General features: G+C 45.9%; 1 protein-coding gene across 8 annotated transcripts in view; it reads right to left on the bottom strand.

The window, feature by feature from the left end:
• sox5 (SRY-box transcription factor 5) overlaps positions 1–18,226 on the bottom strand; it is an 80,338-nt gene extending 62,112 nt beyond the window's left edge. For all 8 annotated transcript variants that reach the window (XM_061667655.1, XM_061667658.1, XM_061667656.1 and 5 more), the window contains exons 1-3: positions 17,965–18,226; positions 9,184–9,382; positions 1,446–1,668 (exon numbers count right to left, since the gene is read on the bottom strand). In XM_061667655.1, coding sequence (XP_061523639.1) covers positions 1,446–1,668; positions 9,184–9,382; positions 17,965–18,041 — 499 coding nt within the window. In that variant the 5' untranslated portion in view covers positions 18,042–18,226. The remainder of the gene's footprint in view (positions 1–1,445; positions 1,669–9,183; positions 9,383–17,964) is intronic.
• Between the last annotated feature and the right edge of the window lie 532 nt (positions 18,227–18,758).

Raw genomic sequence — 18,758 nt, 5'->3', positions numbered from 1 at the left:
CAGAAGAAGGATTTTTATCTCGCCTTCAATATCGCCCCTCGCTGTTTCCCTTGCTCTCTGTGCACTCCCTCCCTCGCTCTCATTTCCCAGTTTTTCCTTGTCTTTAGTTCCTTTCTCGCTCGCCTGGCCCGGGGTTTTGTGTCTGTGAGGTCTGGAGGCGCTTTTGTCGGCCCGTTTCATTTGAACCGAGAGCCGATAATACTCCCGGTTGGTCGGCATTGCCGCCTCGCCACTAATGGGGTCTATGAAGACACCACCGCTTTAGATCACTTCTTCACTCTCTTCTTTTACTTCTTCTATACCTCTATCTTACTTTCTCTCTCTCTCTCATCCTCTCTCTCTTTCTTTGCCCTGGCTGACTCATAAAGATCCATTATATTTTTTTCCCCTCCCCGGCAGTTCATGAGGTCCAGTGAAGCAGTGAACAACCCAAAACACACCTCAATTACAGCTCAACTCAACAAACAGCAGTTTTACCCTCACTTTTCTTTCCTTTTTGTACACGTGTGTCTGTTTGTCTGTGTGTGTGTGTGTGTGTGCCACAACAGGCCTCTCTATTGACGAGAATAAAAACATGCAGACAGCGAGCGAGCGGACCAGTGGCGGTCTTGACCGCATTGAAAAGCGGAGAGAAAAGCCCAAAAAATAAGGTTAGCACATCACAGCTTGAAATGAAAGCCTGTTGATGCACCAGGGGAAACTATAAGCGGAACATACACACACACACACACACACACACACAAACAAGCACTGACAAAGGGAGGTAAACACACTTGTAGTGTTTATTTCACTGCGCACTAACCGTTTTGGGGCAGAATGTCACGAGAAGATGCAAAGAAACATTAGTTGAAAGTTGTTTTCGACAAACAAGGAAGGCATCCGCCAATAAAACATATTTATATCAGGAGATGGACACCTGTTGGTGATCTCCTTATCACCATTATCACTGTTGCACGTAGTGACTTAAGCGCCCAGTTATCTGCCAAGGGGTAATTAGAGTTGGCCAAAGGCTAATTTTAACTCCAACTGTTCATTCCGACTGTCAAAAGCCAAGACTTAATTTCAGATGCTAAGAGAAGCAACGTCTGTGATTGGGTGTCTGTCATTGGTAAACAGGGTGGCCGGTTCCGTCGCTAAGGTTACGAAGGTAGCGAGATGACACAGACGAACCAGAAAGCAAGCGGAGAGCACGTCTGGAGGCTTTTCACACGCGGCTCTCATTTGTCAGGTTGTGATAAATATGCAAAGCTGGGCGGACAATGGGCCCATATACTGTAGCTGTCTGATTGCGTGGTGGAAAAAAACAGCAACAAAGAGTCTCCTCTTATGTGTGGGTTCATAACAGAAGGAGAGAGAATGACAGAGAGAATAGAGGAAAGCAGAGAGAGAGAGAGAGAGAGAGAGGGAGAGAGAGAGAGAGAGAGAGAAAAGAGAGCAAGACTGACCTTCTGGTTCATTCTTGATCAGCTCCTCCATCTTGCGTTGTTTCAGTGTGTCCACGACGTCCGCCAGGCTCCCCTTGCGTCTCTCCGGGGTTCCCAGGGCCCCCGCGGCCGAGCCACCGTCGCTGCACGGTCGACCCCCGGCGCCGACTTCGTCTTTGCCTGGTGAGGTAGCATTGTGCAGGGCGTAAGGGCTAAGGGAGTTCCCCTTGGAACCGTCCAGATCCTTGAGGGGGAAAAAAGGGGGGAAATAGTCATTAGATTCATGAATTATCTCCAAATAAGGAGGGTCGGAAGGAGCTGGCATGGCCACTCGTCATTCTTCTCTCCTTATCTTGATTCCTTTATTCTCGTCTTTTCTCAGAGCCCAGCTGAAAACCCCCACTGAATTTCAACTTTCATCCCTTGCCAATTTCCGTAAGTTAGGGCACACTTCTTGCTTATTCTCCACTGCAATCTGCATTTGACTGACTTGGAGGTACTTGACAGATTGAGCACATGAAACAAACAAACAAAAAGTCCGCTCTCGGACGTACGCTACCGCTTCATTACAAAGCCTTCCGCAGCTCGGCTTTGAGCGGCGTCCAATGTTACCGTACACAACTCGTAAGGCCGAGTTTCAGTGCCGCTACTTTTGTCTTGCAAGCCTGTTAATGGTGCGAAGCAAAGATTTGGAACTTTGTCAAGCTGTAAATTTATGTAAGGACTAAAATCACAAAAGAATGAACAACTGGCATGACAGCTACAAAATATCATATATAGAGCCAACGGTAAAAGCTCTGTTCTTTGTGCCAATCCGTCGCCGTGAATAACTATTCTGCTGTCTTTACTCATCCTCAAAACCGAGTAAAATGAGCACTGAATAAAAGCCTGGATTAATTTATCAAGTTTTAGCTTTCGGATCGGCCCTCGCAGAGACCGAGGTCGCGAGGCGTCACGAGAACAGCTTGAATGGCGAGTACAGTCGAGCCTTCAATCCAGTCGAGGTGACATTTGTTTGGAAGATTGACTTAATACCTTCTCAGCCCAATTAACAGTGACACTGAGAGGCAGCGCGCAGCCGATCCTGCGCTGCAACAAAGCGGCTACGGTGTTAGATGCATGTGAGCGCCTCCACTCAGGCTGAACAAATTGTACACCTGTGCAGATACCCAGCTCATCCAAATGCCACCATTTTGTAATTAAATTATATATTCATGACAAAAGGATATTTTATGGAAAACTAGTTGTTTACAAATAGTTGGGTCTTGGGATTGCCTGCCCCGCCCATGAATTGTGAAATGACAGAACCATGTACATTTTTGAACAACACTTGATTGTGTAATTTGGGTTTGTCAATGAGGTTTGTTTTTTTGTTTTTAAATTGTATAGCCTATGACAGTTGCTCTTTGTGCTAAAGACTCAAAGGAACTGTTTTAATGTGTATCTTGCAATGTTAAAGATAAAAATGAAAGCAATATTTAATGCGCTCATTATTTTCGGGAGTTTAAGACTCCAGAACCAAGTGAGTCAGTCAGTCAATCCGCCCGCCAGTCTGTTGGCTCAGCTTTTTGCATACAGAAGAAGGGTCAATGGTCCACCGAGTTAATCTTTGGCTAATCTCAGCACAGGGCGACAAACGCCACGGCGAAATCCGCAGTACACATAAAGTGCCGTACACATGCGTTTATGCGTGTGCGAGTGTGTGCGCACGTCTGTTGATGTCATTATTGTCGTATTTGGGTGGAGATCATTTGCAAATGATTAACTTGCAGCCTAGAAGGGGAACCTGATACTCTGATCAGAGTCCACAAATTAATCAGGATACACAGATCAGAACTCGCGAAGTGCCAAATAAAATGTAAATAGGAAATGCTGTCATAACTCATCCGACGTCAGCTTTTAGTATTGACAAGCCAGGGGTACAGCTGGCCATTATCACTTGGAATTCCCCACACTTGGCCCACTCTCTCACTTTATCTCGCTTCGATCCTACGTTTTCACACTCTGAATAAGTCAGCACCTTCAATAATTCATTAATTCTGCCAGCATTCCGACACATGCATTGTGCACTGAGCATGACATGTTACTGTGTAACTTAAGGTACACGAATGACAGGCGGATGAGTTGCGGGCAAGCAGAATTTGGAAGTCAGGTTGATGCTGCGTAAGCCAGTAAAGTGCAATAGCGCTCACATCTTTTCTTTTCTTCAGTAAACATAAAAAGAAAAATGGAGTTTGCATTTTCTTTGGGCACTCTGGCTTCCTCCTACATTCCGTGACCCCAATGAGGAGAAGCACTATCAAATCTATATTTAATTTTGCTTAAATTAAGTAATATATTCTTAATTTCATGACTTTGTTTCCTTTTTTTTTTTTAAGCCTCGTTTTGCATTGTTGGACTTTGGGAATGCATTTTCTCGGCAAAAAAAGGTGACTTTTTTATCTTTCGTTGCATCCTTCCATCCTAGCTTCCTTCCATCCCCTCCCGTTCTACAGATTAGGGTAATTCACACTTCAAAACGAACGTCTCTGTGATTATGAGTTGCATCATCGCGAGCACACGCCATGCAAATGAAACGAGGCGGAGGCCGACTGGTACGAAAGCGAGAGAAGGGGCTACGGAGGGATGTGGAGGGGGGTAAAGAGAGAGAGAGAGAGAGAGAGAGAGAGAGAGAGAGAGAGAGAGAGAGGTGATGTTATTAGAGGAAATGAGCGAGTTGACAGAGCGAGGGAGCGGGGAGGGAGCAAAGGAGGCATCTTGAAGGCAGCGGTCACACCTGTCACATCCCATTTATCTAATCCAGCGCCTACTTAAAACAGGCGCACACTTTCTTTCGAGAAAGATGTCGCGCAAACAAAACAAACAAGAATAAGAGAAGTGTGTGTGAGTGTGCGGTGACGTGTGTGTGTGTGGGGGGGGCAGTATCCAAGATGAGGTTCGGGGTCTCAAAAATCTGCCTCGGAGACGTCGTCTCGTTCAACAATGAAGGTCATTTCCCAATCACAGTGAATTAGCAGGGAGACGGGGCCTCCTTCAAAGGCGCGCGCCATTAGGGTCCATTGCATTATGCATGTGGGAAGTCACATAGACAGCCTCATCCCAAGGGCTACATAAACGCAGTATATAATCCATGCAAGTGACATTTTGTAGCCTTGCCATTTGCGCCCAACACAGAGGAATGTTTAGGAGATGTTCCAAAGTGGTGTCAGTCAGGTGCGCTCCTCGGCTAACACGATTTGTCCAACTTTTTCTCATCAGCATGCATTTATTCCCATGTGCGAACTCCCCTTTTTAAACATTCCTGCCCTCTCCTCCTCATGAGTGAGCAAGTTGTGCCATTTTGTTTGACACCCAGATAGCCCGCAGGTTTGTGTGTGTGTGTCTGTGTGTGTGTGTGCGTGTGCGCGCATGCGCATGTGTCGGCATATGTGCATTTACGCTGGCAGTGGCAGGCTGGCAGTGTGGGCGGTTCTGCCTTTAGTTTGCAGATGTCAATTCTCTTCCAAATGACTGGAACAAAGTAAAAATCGCGCCTCGCTCGGCTTTATCCCTTTACTGCCTCTGCAATGGAACCGAATTAAGCAACTTTTGTCTTAAACTCATCTGCTTTAAAAACTCTTGCCAGTAGAGGAAAGAATCCAAATGCTATACCCCCCCCCAGAGGCAACACAAGCCCCCCAACCCACTTCCTCCCTCACGATGGCCTAACACACACACACAAACACACACGGTCTCTCTCTATTCTTGTGCTTGACATGTCTCGGGCTGTGCAAGGTGCACGTGTGAAGCAACAATATTCGATGCTTGGCGCGGCGTTGTGGATCAAGACACGGACATTGTGACAGTGGGAAGAGCTGGAAACAGCTGCTCGACTAAAATACATCCATATACACACACACACACACACGCGCACACACATGCTGTATACGAGAATGTCACTGATCGCTCCTGCAGGGAGGCAAAGACTTAGCTCCACACCAGAGCTGCCAATCTCGGTGACATCCACTCACAGCCAAACAGACACACACGCACGGAGCAAATCCCTTTACATGCCATGATTTAGAGGTCCTCAAAACTCAAGATTGGATGAGCTCGTAGACACAAACTGTACATTGATGTACTCTGTCAAATCTAATTTGATTCATGTGTGATGTGTGCCCAGTGTACACAGCTGCAGTGCTGGACCTGATTTAATCCGGATCCGATCTAGACTGAGCTGCAATGTGAGCACCACACATGTAATCCCAGGTTCGGACACTTTAATCTCATCCTATTAGGTTGTAATTTGATGAACGTTCATATAAAATATTCAGCTATTACGATTCACAGGTGAATTAAACATAATAAACTGGAGAGGAGACTCTTTTATTCTTCTCTGCAGGATCCTATTGGTTCTTAAAATATTAATATTCACAGGTTTATTTTTGCTAATTTTGGCGTTGCCACAGCGGCTCAATTGCATGAATTCTTTGGCACAATTTTTGCACAAACCAACCATTTTAAAAAATCTGGCCATGGGAACAGCAGAGGCTGGGTATTCAAGATTTACAGGTTATTTTATTTTCTAAGCCTTTAAAAGGTTGTCTTCTACATATTCCAGAATATTATTCCTGCATATTCTAACGCGACTGTGTTGATTCATTAGATGCGAATTAAACTGCTGTTTTGCATGACTGCTTGGTGTTATATCTGTCCGATTCACACTATACAGAACATCAATTCACAGTCCCAACCTAAAAAGAAAAAAAAAAAGATAAAACATGTTCATTGATTTGTGTTGTTTGCGAAACAATTAGTGCTTGTCCATTAGCACATCTCACAGACAAGATGCTTGCTGCTGCCTAATTTGCATGCATTTGTATTATTATTATTATTGTTTTTTGTTTTGTTTTTTTGCTGCGAAGATATGCACAACACTAAAATGATCCCCGAGTCACATTTGATTTGATGTTGCCTCACCTCCATGATTTTACTGCTTTTTAGAGATTCAATCGCACACTCTGGGAACTTGCAATAAAACAGCCTTAGACCAGGATTACAATCATTCGGGAACTATCATATCTTCTTATCGAGAGGTTTCAATATGAGCGGTTTCAATATGAGCGGAATGCTGTTAAGTGAAGTACTTTATATTCACGTCTTTGTGTGTGTGTGTGCAGCAGGTAGGCAAAGCTGCAGGGCGGGAGGGATGAAGAGGTCAGTTGAGTGGTTTCGTGTACCCATGTTAATTTACGATGACAAGATAAAGCTGTAATTCCCCCTCCCCGCATCCCTTCTACGGACCCCCCGCCGCCTCACTTCCCAGTCAACTGGCCACCGATGAGCCATTCACTTGCCCCCCGTATCACTTTACGCCTATTGTCCTGAAAGGGACAGTGATCCACCCACCCCCCACTCTACCCACCCACTCACTCTCCACTCTCGTAGTAAAGTTCCCTCTACGTTTCGCTGACTGTCAGCGGCGAGGGGATTGCCGCTCTAAACCCTCTTCAAGAAAAAAGAAATGTTTAGTGAGTTACACTTGCCGGCGTGAGCACGCACGCCAATGCTGTCGCCCTTCTGCTGTGAGATAAACGAGAAAAGCATTACTGTGGCATCAGTTAGCCATAAAACATGCTACAATGGCACTTCTAGAGTGCAGACTCCCACCAATAATCATTATTTGGATAACCAGCTTGACAGACTGTTGAATTTCGTCAATTTAAGGAAAAACTCGGTACTTTTTGCAGGACTAACATCCTGAAGTACTGTTTAACCATAGTGTTTATCTTTATGTGTATGTCTGTGTCCATGGTGCCAGGACTTTGGTTTATAGTCAGGCACATGCAGAGAGTCAACAATTTGGAGGGGCCCGCTGCCTAATCAACTGGTTAATTACAAAATTAGCTCTCTATTATAGCTGCTAAGCGCCTTTTCATTGTTTTACGGCGTGCAGGTTTGAGGACTACGAGGCGGGGAAAGGGTTCATGCGTTTCATTGGCGAGGACACACTATGACACACAGTGAATGGTGTACGCAACTTTGAATCGATGTAAAAAAAACCTAAAATCCACTTCAGCTTTCTTAACATCCCTGACAAAGTTACTATTGTTATCATGTTATGTAAAACAGCCTTCCGACACTCAAAATATCACCAAATTTTGCAGGACTTATGGTCATGTTGAAAATTTAAGCCGTAGACCCACAATATAAGTCTCTTGAACCCATGATTGAAAAGTGACGTTCGTCATTTTGGTTTAAAATGCACATTTTCGGGAAATTGTGTCCATTTCCTCGTCCTGCAAAGAAAATTCAGCCCTCGAAGTCAGTTTCACTTAACAATGAGAAATGTGTTTGACGTGTTTATGACAAGTAGACCCACCAAAAAAAAAAAAAAAAAAAAAGTCTCGAGAACACAAGTCTGCCATTGTGGTTTGAAGTGACTTTTTTAGTAATTTCGGCCATTTCCTGGTGTCCTTCAAAAGAATATTCAGCCCCCGAAGCCAGTTTCACTTCACCTAACACCCAGTAGATACGTCTATCATGAGTATACCCACAGAAAAGTCTCTAAAACCCATGACTGACAGGCCACAGGAAGTCTTCCATTTTTGTTTAAAGTGGCAATTTTAGGGTCATTTTGGCCACTTCTAGGTGTCCTTCAAAGACAATTAAGCCAACAAAGCAAGTTTCACTGACTAAGTAAAACTTGGTAGACATGTCTATCTTGAGTAGCCCAACAAAAAAGTCTCTAGAGCCTATGTCTCAAAAGGCACAGTAAATCAGCCACCTTGGTTTGAAACGGTCACTTTAGGGTCATTTGGACACTTCCAGGTGTCCTGCAAAAACATGACTGACATTGAATCAAGTATCACAGATGGATAGGCAATGTAAATTACCCAAAAATGTGAGTTTCATTATTGTGGTGACGTTTGATGACTCTCCATAAAAAAATTAATGATGAGTAACCCAATTCCACAAGGTTAGAGCTTGACCAAAAATCTCAGTCATGTCTTAAAGACATCCACTGATTATGTTAGCATAATTAAACATGTAAATGGAGTGACTGTTTTTAAATTGAGGGTGTGTGTGAAGGGGTGAAGGGGGGCGCCATCATTGCGTGATTTGGCTTGTCTACGCTAATATTTAATGACTCACAAACACCGAGGCGTGACACTGTATGAAACCCTCATGCAAACATACACTATACATTCGGAAGCGCCGCCCGATGTCACACTGCATCCTGCGCACAGTGAATCACTGCGATGGCTCCCGTTTTTCAGTCACGCAACGGCGCATCAGATGGGCTCAAGGCGACGGCTGGTGGCGCACACATGACAGCGAAAGAGTATGTGTGTGGTGTCAAACAGTAGCCTTGAATCTTCTTTTTCCAATAGTGAGGATAGTTCAGAAGGAAATTGCATACAAGCAGAACACTTATGTTTATGCCTCGTGCTTAAAGTCTTCTGCGCCTACTTTTCCTTCACACATCTGGATTACTGTGTGAATAATCTGATATATGGTATGTGAGTGTGCCCTGGGGGTAGCTTTCAATCCAACACACCCACATGGGCCAATTGGAATGGATGTGAAAAGGCTGAGAGCCAAGGAAGATGAGGGCCATAATGATGACAGCGAAGAGCTTGATAAGATCAAGATCAGGTTTTTTAGAACTGTACAGAAGCCTAAATCCAATTTGGACCATCTTTAACACACTGCGGTACACACACACACACACACACACACAACAGGTGGGCGCTCTCAATCGCATACAAGTTCTTACCGTGTTGTTGGGGGGGCTGTCCAAGGTCCGAAAAGGGGGCGAGCGCGGGGACACCTTGCTGCAGTAGGAGGCCAAGGGGAGGTGGATCACACCACCCAGTCCCTCACTCTCCTCATCCTCCACGCGCTGTCTGCTGGTTGCTATGGTTACCTCTCCATCTGTCCCCCCATATGGAGACGCTGGTCGCTTGGAAGACATCCTGGGAGCCAAAAAAAAAGAAAAAAGAAGGAAGGTAGGAAGACAGACAGAGAAGAAAGGGGTTATTGATGGTGTTCTATTGTCCTCCATTCTCCACAGGTACTTTTAAAAATCTAATTTGGCCTCCTCTGGGGAGGGCATTGGCATCGAATCACGAGTTTTAAAGTTCACATTCTGGTCTTGCTTGCTCGTTATCCGCCTGTGATACCGCGTTTGTACCAGGAAATTTACAGGTCGATTTCAAAATCCCACTCCACATCGGTACCTTACACACAGGACAGAGATGACTGGATTTGGTATGTGAACTAATAGTTGAAATTGTCAGAAAAACATACAGTACATTAAGGTTGAAGTGTGAAGACAACTGAAGCATATTCCATCCATGCGTTCATTCGGGTGACAGCACAATAAGCCCTTCAGCTCTTTGGCGGACCTTCAAACACACTCCCAGGTCTTCAAGTGTGTTTACGACGGGGGCCATTCAACGTTCACGTTTCCAAAAGATGGGGCCATTACTGCAAATGAAGCCCGCTTGCACTGGCACTGCGCAGGAAATCACCGTGCCTTGACAATGGGCTTTTACAGACAGACTCAGAGTGGGAACAAGAAGAAAATAATGGACGCTGAGAGAGAGAATGAGAGAGAGAACAGTATGAACACTGACAATAATATGTGTTTATGAAAACCTCTGGACAATAGGGGGACTGAAGGAAAATGGCGAGCAACACAAGAGCCCCGCTGTGTCAATTTGTTTCCGTGGCTTTGTTCCCAGGAAAAGAAGCAAAGGATAAAAACCACATCTATTAGGTGAACTCTGTCTCTCGCAAGGTAAATTTGCCTCCATGTACTCTAGCTGAATAGGGATGCAGTGACTATGCAGCAATAATAGAATTTAATGTGGTTCTCAGCATCGGCTGAGTGCTTTCAGACGTACTTGTCAGCCTTGAAGCCACTGCGGCTATGACCCTGGGTAATAGGCAGCTAACGGACTACCTCCCAGAGGCAACGCATGGCGAGGATGGGGCCGCATTGCGTGCAGTGGTGTGTGTGTGTGTGTGTGTGTGTGTGTATGAGGAACGCACACAAATAAGCAACAGGTATCTGGCTTTTTATATCTTCACTGCTTTCTTCCAACAATTTCCTCACCGGTCTTCCTCTCTGCTCGTCTCCGCTAAACTGATTACCCTCTATTGGATTTCTTTTGGACCGCGTATCTGGCATTGCTCCGAGGAGCAGCCATGCTACTAATTCATTGCTTATTTACCTTATGACAGCCAAAGTCAAACAGTCTTCAGTGCCGCCATGCTAGGAAAGGAAACATGTTGCGCTACAACATTGCAACGGGGAAAGTTACGGCCAAAACCCGATGAGCAACGCCGCGGTAACACCTTTCCAAAAGATTCAAATTTGGTTTGAAAGCACTAACAACATCCGCTAATCATTTTCAAAGTCATCCGTGTTCCGAAATTCTCTGAATGTTTTATTTGCCAACATCTCTTTGTGATAGAGTTTCAGTCTAATGGGTGACTCAGTGCAATTCTTTATTTGAAATTTAATCAAACCATTTCCAAAACAAGTTGTGCCCAAATGCAAACTCACATTTGAGGTCAATTGAACAGGGGAATCCTTGAGAAATGCATTTTGTTTGTGTGTGTGGACTGTGTTTAACTCAAGGTGAAATCCTGTTTCCACCCAATTCAGCTTCTCTCGTATGTACAGAGTTGTTCTCATTTCAAGCAGTGAGTTTCTTCAGGCTTCTGATTGGCTCAAATAGCCTTCCGTTTAAGGGGTTGTATATCACCACTTTTTGCTTTGGCCTGCAAAATGCGACTTCATATGTGAACGGAGCTTTTCTTAAATGTCCCGAAGTGAATTTTTTTGGCGCCTGCAGCATGGAAAGTGTTCTGTCAACAAAGCCTTATGCGCAACAATGAAGCAGAGATACATGAACGTCAACGCGGCGAATTGTGCAGCACCATAGATTTCTTTATCTGCAGTCATTCCACCTTTGCGGTTCTTACTCAGCATAAAGAGGCGCCATAAATGAGTGTTAACAAGCTGTGTGGATGACAAAAGGCTTCGAGAGATAAACCCGCGCACGCAATTATTGACATTAAACGCAGAATCATTTCAAGATAACGATACAGTGCCTGCCATTAAGTGTGCACAATCACACAAGATCCAATATGGAGTTGCCGGCCCAGCTGTGCAAACCAGAGTACACACACATGCAAGCATGCCTGCATACAACAGAGGCCCTAACACTGCAGGTCTGTCTTCATCACTGCCTGTTTACTTTACCTCCTTTCACTCGCTCACACTGAGGCCTTTTGTTTTGCGCGCACACACCGACACACACGTCCCCTTGTGTCCCGCACACACCTCTGCCTAATCATAACCCTATGTACACACACACGCACGCAGCCGGGGTCACCTTTGAATCACCTCACACACGCTCTACGCTCCGCCATAGGGGGGAAAAAAAAAAAAAAAGGAAGCATTTTCCGGGAGTTTTCCAAGCACAGTAGCGACATTGATCGTATTTTAGACAAGAGCGCACTTATCCAAATACCTTTTCATTACGACTTTCACTAGTAAACCGCCCCTCCCTCATTCCCAACTTGCTCCCACTTCCTCAGATGGTAAGCCGTTCGCAGCCCTTCTCCGGTTATAAAATCCCTCCCCCACTTCGCCCTGCTTCACGCCTTTGAAGTGGAATTACTACACAATTGGGCACGGCGTGCGCGCAGGTTACGCCGGCGACTTCATTTAAACTCACACCGCCGGAGACCTGGAGGGAGACGCTTGAAAGCCGGGAGTGATGCGAGGATTAATACAGATGACGGGTTCTACCCCCCCACTCCTTCCTCTTTTTACTAATAAGATAAGTTGGCAGCATGGGTCAGGTCATAATTAGAGAATATTAGCATAATTTCAGCACGGAACATGTCAAACACATAACTCCTCAGACGCTCAGTGATTTTAAGTGACCACCTCCTCCTGTGTGTGTTTCTAAATGTGCACAATGCATAATTCTCATCGTCGCGTTAAAAAAATAAGAAACACCTCGTTTCTACAAGGCGGTATTGATTTGAAATGCTATCCCACTACAGGCCTAATGTAAAAATGTCATCAAAAAAGAAAATCTATAAGATTCAAAATTCCAATTTGTCTCCGCTACACACGCACCATCTTTGCACACACGAATGACATAATGATTTGTTTAAAAAGTGTTGTTTAGCTTGTGTAAGCTGCAGCAAACCACCCATATACAATATATTACTGTTCAAAAGTTTGGGGTTCACTTAGATATGTCCTTATTTTTCAAAGAAAACCACCATTTTTGACTCCATTAACAATGTCTAGACTGTCTTTCTGATTAATTGAACGTTATCTTCATTGGAAAAAAAAACAGGGCTTTTCTTTGACGACAAACTTTTGAACTGTAGTGTACTGTCAGATAACTTTGTACACATTCCTGGCCTTCCCTACACAGAAATAATGATTTACAACTGTTTGGAACGTGTTATGTCATACATAAACCTCATATGTATGCGACCATTCAAATGTTTGGAGGTCCTTATTTTTTAAAGAAGATCCCAATTTTCTTACTCCATTAACAAAAAGTAGACTGTTTTTATGAATATATAATATAAATATGGCCATTTCCAGACAACTCTTGGCCTCCTCCCCTACCGATGTGGAATAATTTTAGATGACAACACACCCCTACAGTATATGTATTTTGAAACTTCGAATCAAATCAAAAAGCAAACGTCTAATCTGTTGTTTGTCGCCTCTGTTACACAAACTCACGGTGAAGCTGCACACACACACACACACACACACACAACCGCATGCACTGTGACAGCACTAAGCTGAGATTAGAGTGCCACTTCCCCCTTGGCTTTTTGATGATTAGCGGCTCCTCCGTTAAGTCGCTCTCATATCACATATGTCCACTGCCGCTAAGTCACTAATCGGGACGGGGACGCGCGTCCATTAACCGGACGCGTAATCGCCGCGGACGGCGGGTTAACCGTCTCCAGGCCGGTTAGGCGAGCCCTGTAATCAACTCATCGCGCTCGGTGCTGGCACGTCACGCCGTTGCGAGGCTTACGCATGCAAGCGTGTTTAAATACATGCGGCCGGCTTACGAACACACAAGGGAGGTTGCGGGACAGCCAAACTGAACCCACAGTTGCATATTCTTCAATTTTGCCACTCATTTGAGAAAGTAAGGAAAAGGTGGACTGGATCACACACGAATAAGGCAAAGTCACACTCTCCACTCACTCACACACGTTGGCTCTGTCTGCTAACATAATCATGGCGCTAACGGCTCTTGTTAACTCCTTTTCAGGGAGCGTGGGAGCCCCCTCTGGAGAATTCCGCGCACAGTATAGTGAATGCGCATGGACAGCCTCGCTTTAGATTACAAGCCGTATTTCTGCTGTGACACGAGCAGGCCGTCCAATCCATCCTGGTCGTGTGCAAGGGGTGTTTTTATTTCCTGATTGTGAACGCCGCCACTCATCTTTGAAATTGTTCTCCCAGGGGCACGGTAGAATATTTGAGTCTGGGGTGTTATGCGGCATTTGCATCCGTGCGACACCTTCGGCGGGAACTTGAACAAATGTCCTGATGCCCCTTTTATCCCACCTCAACGTCTCTATCTCCCTTTCAAACACCCCCCTAAACTCATTCCGGTTTCTTCTCTCCATGGCCCTGGTGTTGTCTTACTTACTGTCCCCTCCTTACTCAATCAGCTGTTTGTAAAAAGGTCACTCCATCCCCCCTGTAAGGAAATTGCCGAATATCTATTTATAGAGTAGGTCAATGACAGGATAAACATAAAGAAAGGGTGGGCTAACCGACCAACAATCGGAATATTTCAACAAATGAGCTGCAATCCATCTCAAGTCCGACTATTTATAACCGCACAGTAACATTTTTGTGCTCTTAGCAATGCACGATGGATTTCCCCCCGATGAACACTTAAAGCAAAGTCAACGCTCACACACACCCAATGCGCGCACACACAAAGCGTCCACTGTGTGAGAGGGACGCAACTGGCCCGCTATTAGGCCACAAAAGGCGGGAACGCACCAAGTGAATGTCACACACACATGCAGGAGGGACAGTCATGTGTGTGCTAAACTCTCTCTGTGTGACCAGTCATTAAGCATAAGAGAGGAGGACTTCATCTCCGGAAAATTGAGAGAAAATTGACATTGGCACATCACGTTAAAGTCCGGACAAGTGCAGACAGCGCGTGGGAAAATATCGGGTGAAGAAGCGAGGCTGGAAGACAATGTGTGTGTGAGGGGAAGAGGTGGGGGTGTGTGTGTGTGTGGGGGGGGGGGGGGGGGGGGTTTGTTTGAAAGGAGACAGACGGAGAGAGGGAAAAGTGCATCCGGTGGAAGGCATGCACTCCCCTTCTTCTTGTCTTGATGTTAGCGAGTGGAGGGGAGGCGGCGCGGTGTTTATTGAGCGAGGGAGCGACTTTTTTCCATTGTTACACCGGCTCGGCTGTTTGTGAAGCAATCCGTGAAGGAGTCGCGACATTTGTCTCACTGTCAGCGAGCCCCCCTTTAAACTATACATATCCACACATGTGAGCGCCTTGTCTAAATGACACACACACAGCTGGTCTCTTTCATTTGTCCCTCACTTTTTTGACCTCCTCCCTCTCTCTCTCTCTCTCTCTCTCTCTCTCTCTCTCTCTCTCTCTCTCTTCTCTCTCTCTTTCTCTCTCTCTCTCTCTCTCTCTCCCTCACTACCTGGTGAGACAGAGGCTTCATTGTAGAGCTCTGGGAGGGACCTCGCAACCTTGAACACTGCCTCCTATTGTAGGCTGGAGGGACCGTGTATGCATTGGGGGAAATAGTTGAAGAGCGACGGATGGCGTATCTGGATACATGCGGTGACTTTAGGGAGTCCCCCCTGCTTAGCTGAACTTTGACTTCTGCCATGTGACCCTCTCCCCCCCGTCATATGACCACACATATCCATCCAAACACACAACAAACACAGCCCCAAATGGCCCCCCTCGTCCCTCTACGGTCAGCTGACTTCACCCCGGTGGTGGGTTCTAAAGAGGCGGGGGTTTAGTATTCTCCACTGGTATTTTTTTTGTACCCCCTCCTCCTCCACGGATGGAGACACGGTTATCAAGACTCTCCCGGGACGGACAATATGGCCCAGACAATGGCCTCCAGTCCAAGTTAGTGTGTGTGTGTGTGTGTGTGAGTGAGAGAGAGAGGGGGGCGGAAGAGGGGGGGGGGTCGGCCGGGACAGGGCCACAGGAGAAGAGGGGAAGAATTGTGCATTAGTTTGCAAAGCACGGACACTCGACTCAATTACTCCTCTTGCGCACACGCATACACACACAATACACTTTAATCTTGCCCGTTTAAATCAAGTCCTTGCACTGGGAGCAAGTTCTTTAAAAAGTAGCGTGAAGCCCGTTCACCTGTCTGGCAATTGGATTGTGCCAAAAAATGTTTTTAAAAAATCCTGTTTTCGTGCCTTTAAATATTATCCTCGAGGCCTCACAAATTGCGGGTGACATTCAACAACCTCAAGAATGAAGGGAAAATTGACTTTTAAAATCATTTCAAGGAACAGCAAGAACATTCCCGTCCCTCGGGCCGATCACGTCGTCGTCGAGCGCGGCGCCGACACTGTCAGTTTGCATCGGGGTGTGCAAGTGTTGTCGTCCCCCCCCCCCAGTTTAAAAATCACACGCACCCTAATAAACAGAGGGCCCAAATGGACGGGTGTGAAAACCCAGCAACGCCGCCTTGACGCCACATCGAAGAAGCACACGAGTGAGACCTCTTCCTCTCCTCCCTTCTCTTTTCATCATCCGCCACCCCTAACTGCTTAAGCCAACCTCAGTGTTCTGTCACCCCGGTTTCTCTTACACCCCACCTTTCTTCTACCTTTTTCTTCTATCCATCACAGAGGAATGTGGTTCACTTTTTTTAGTGTCTGGCAACTTTCTGTCCAGAGAAGAAGCCTTGAAAGTTTCCCCGCAGAATAAATCCTAAAACAGAATACATCCCCTAAAAATGAACCTTTGACAGAAACACATGATATGCTGAGTGTGCAAAAGGCAAACGTGTCACTGCAAACTTGATTTGTAAACGACAAGACAAAGGAGAGGATTAAAAAAATAAATAAAATAAAACAGCAGAAGTGGCGAGAAGACGCGAAAGAAGAGGAAGTGGGATGAAAAGATGAAGCCACTTACAGAGACGCAGGAGCCGAGAGCATCGCGAGGCTGGAGCGCGCGCACACACTGACAAGTCCCGACGGAGAGACAGTGCGCACGCACACACCTATACACACACACCCGCAGAGAGTGGGAGATACCCCCACACTCACTCTTTTGCATACATATGAACACACGCACTTGGCCGTGTAGTGATGGAGCGCATTACTGGAAAGCAAAGAGTTATAAGTGCTCCCCACTTAAATCATTGTAATCCCCACATTTTTATCTCCATACATTCCGCTTTCCCGGTGTAATCCTTTACATTTTTAATTCCTACCCTCGCTGCTGTTATATTTTTCTCTCCTGCCGCTCAATCACTTTGCCGGATTTGATTATTAAAAACACAATTTTATTTGTTTTTATTTGTATTTTTAACCGTCATCTAAATGTGTTTTTAATTCGAGGGGCCCCTCCTCCCCCTCCTCCTCCTCCTCATCCTCCTCCTCCTCCTCTCAACTACTGTTTATCTGTGAACAAAAGATTAATTTTATGAGGCAAAACAGAGGAAGACTTACTAATGCAATAAAAGTCGAACAAAAGAGACCGAAGGTGAGGTGTTTGTCAGAGTATTAAAACAGTTGGTATTATAATGTTATAATCTGACACGCCTCACAGCAGCCAACAGGCATTATTGCACTCGTGTTGACAATGTGGCATAAGGGCAAAGTTGGAGGGTACACGCCTTCGAACATCAGGAGGGGCCACGCTGAGATTAGCGTGTGCAGGAGGAAAACAACAGTGATATATATATATTTTTTTTTATGTGGGGGAAGAAGACCTTTCGGATTTTAAAGTTACTTTTCAAAATGAAGACCACAAGAAATAATAGTCGTGATAAGTGTGGCAAGCTTTGAGAAGAAACGTGTGCGCGCACACACACACACACACTCACTGATCTAAGAGGGGAAGTGAGATGTAAATAAAGTGATGAAAGTAGAGACGAGATGATGAGGGCTGACACACACACACACACACACACACACACACACGCGCGCGCACACAGATATCAGTGTTGATCTCTCTCACGCACACAAACACGACATTTTAAACACTTGGCACTCTATGAAGAACTTACTGCCACATTCATTTCTGCATTTTACACCACATTGTCAGTCAGGTCCCTTTGGCTTTAACTTACTCTAACACACGCACACACTTTGTACCGTTGTCCTGCCGCTACATTCCTCTCTCTATCAGTGTCCGACTACACCCCCCCCCCCCCCCGCCCCTCAGCCCCCACCCCGTCTCACTCATCAGTGCGTGCGTGCGTGTAGGTGTGTGTGCGAGGGGTCCGCACGTACCTGTTACACTCCTGAGGTAGCTCAGGCTCAGTGAGCATGCTGGAGTAAGGGTCCGTCTCTCTCGACAACAACAACATAAAACAGTCCCACAAAAATGCTCGGCTGGACGAGGTTAGGTAGATCTCCCCTCAAGACAAGCCGGGATAAGAGTGATCCTTCACACACACTGCTGATTCTCTCTTTCTCTCTGTGTATGACTGTGTATGACTGTGTGTGTGTTCCTCTCTCTCCCTACTCACACACTTTCAGACTGTCACCCTCCCTCTCTCTTGCTCCCTCTCTCTCCCTCTCTCTGTTTATGTGCCTCTGTCCCTCCTCTTCTCCTCCCCTGGCTGTAGGCTGTGAGATCCAGCTCTTAAAGGGCCAGCAGCAGAGCCACGAGAGCGATCTCATCCACTGCGACCGGGGTGGTGCGTGTGATGGGAGGGCCCGTTTTGACCGGTCAGTTCCTCACGTCCAACAGTCACACTTGATTTTCACACACGCTCACACAACAAATCACGGAGACGACCCGGGCGACGTAGACGGCCGAAGTCCACGTGCGGCATAACAAAACCTCTTCGTATGCAAAGGAACTTCTATAGCACTGGGATGGAACTGATGCTTTATGTCGCAGGCCCACAAAAAGCACCTTAACTGTCATCAGCTCGTGTGGGATTTCAAGTGAGGTCAATAGCACGCGTTCACTTCCTGCCGCTTTCTCTGAGCGATTTCAATCTGCCGCGTAAGCGACTATTAAAGGATGCAAATTGAAAGGAAACGATTCGACCACAAATGACACCGCCGGAACTCTG

The sequence above is a fragment of the Phycodurus eques genome, chromosome 22, assembly GCF_024500275.1.
Source record: "Phycodurus eques isolate BA_2022a chromosome 22, UOR_Pequ_1.1, whole genome shotgun sequence".
Taxonomy (NCBI): Eukaryota; Metazoa; Chordata; class Actinopteri; order Syngnathiformes; family Syngnathidae; genus Phycodurus; species Phycodurus eques.
Note: the sequence above shows the minus strand (reverse complement) of the source record. Positions and strands in the feature narration are given on the sequence as shown.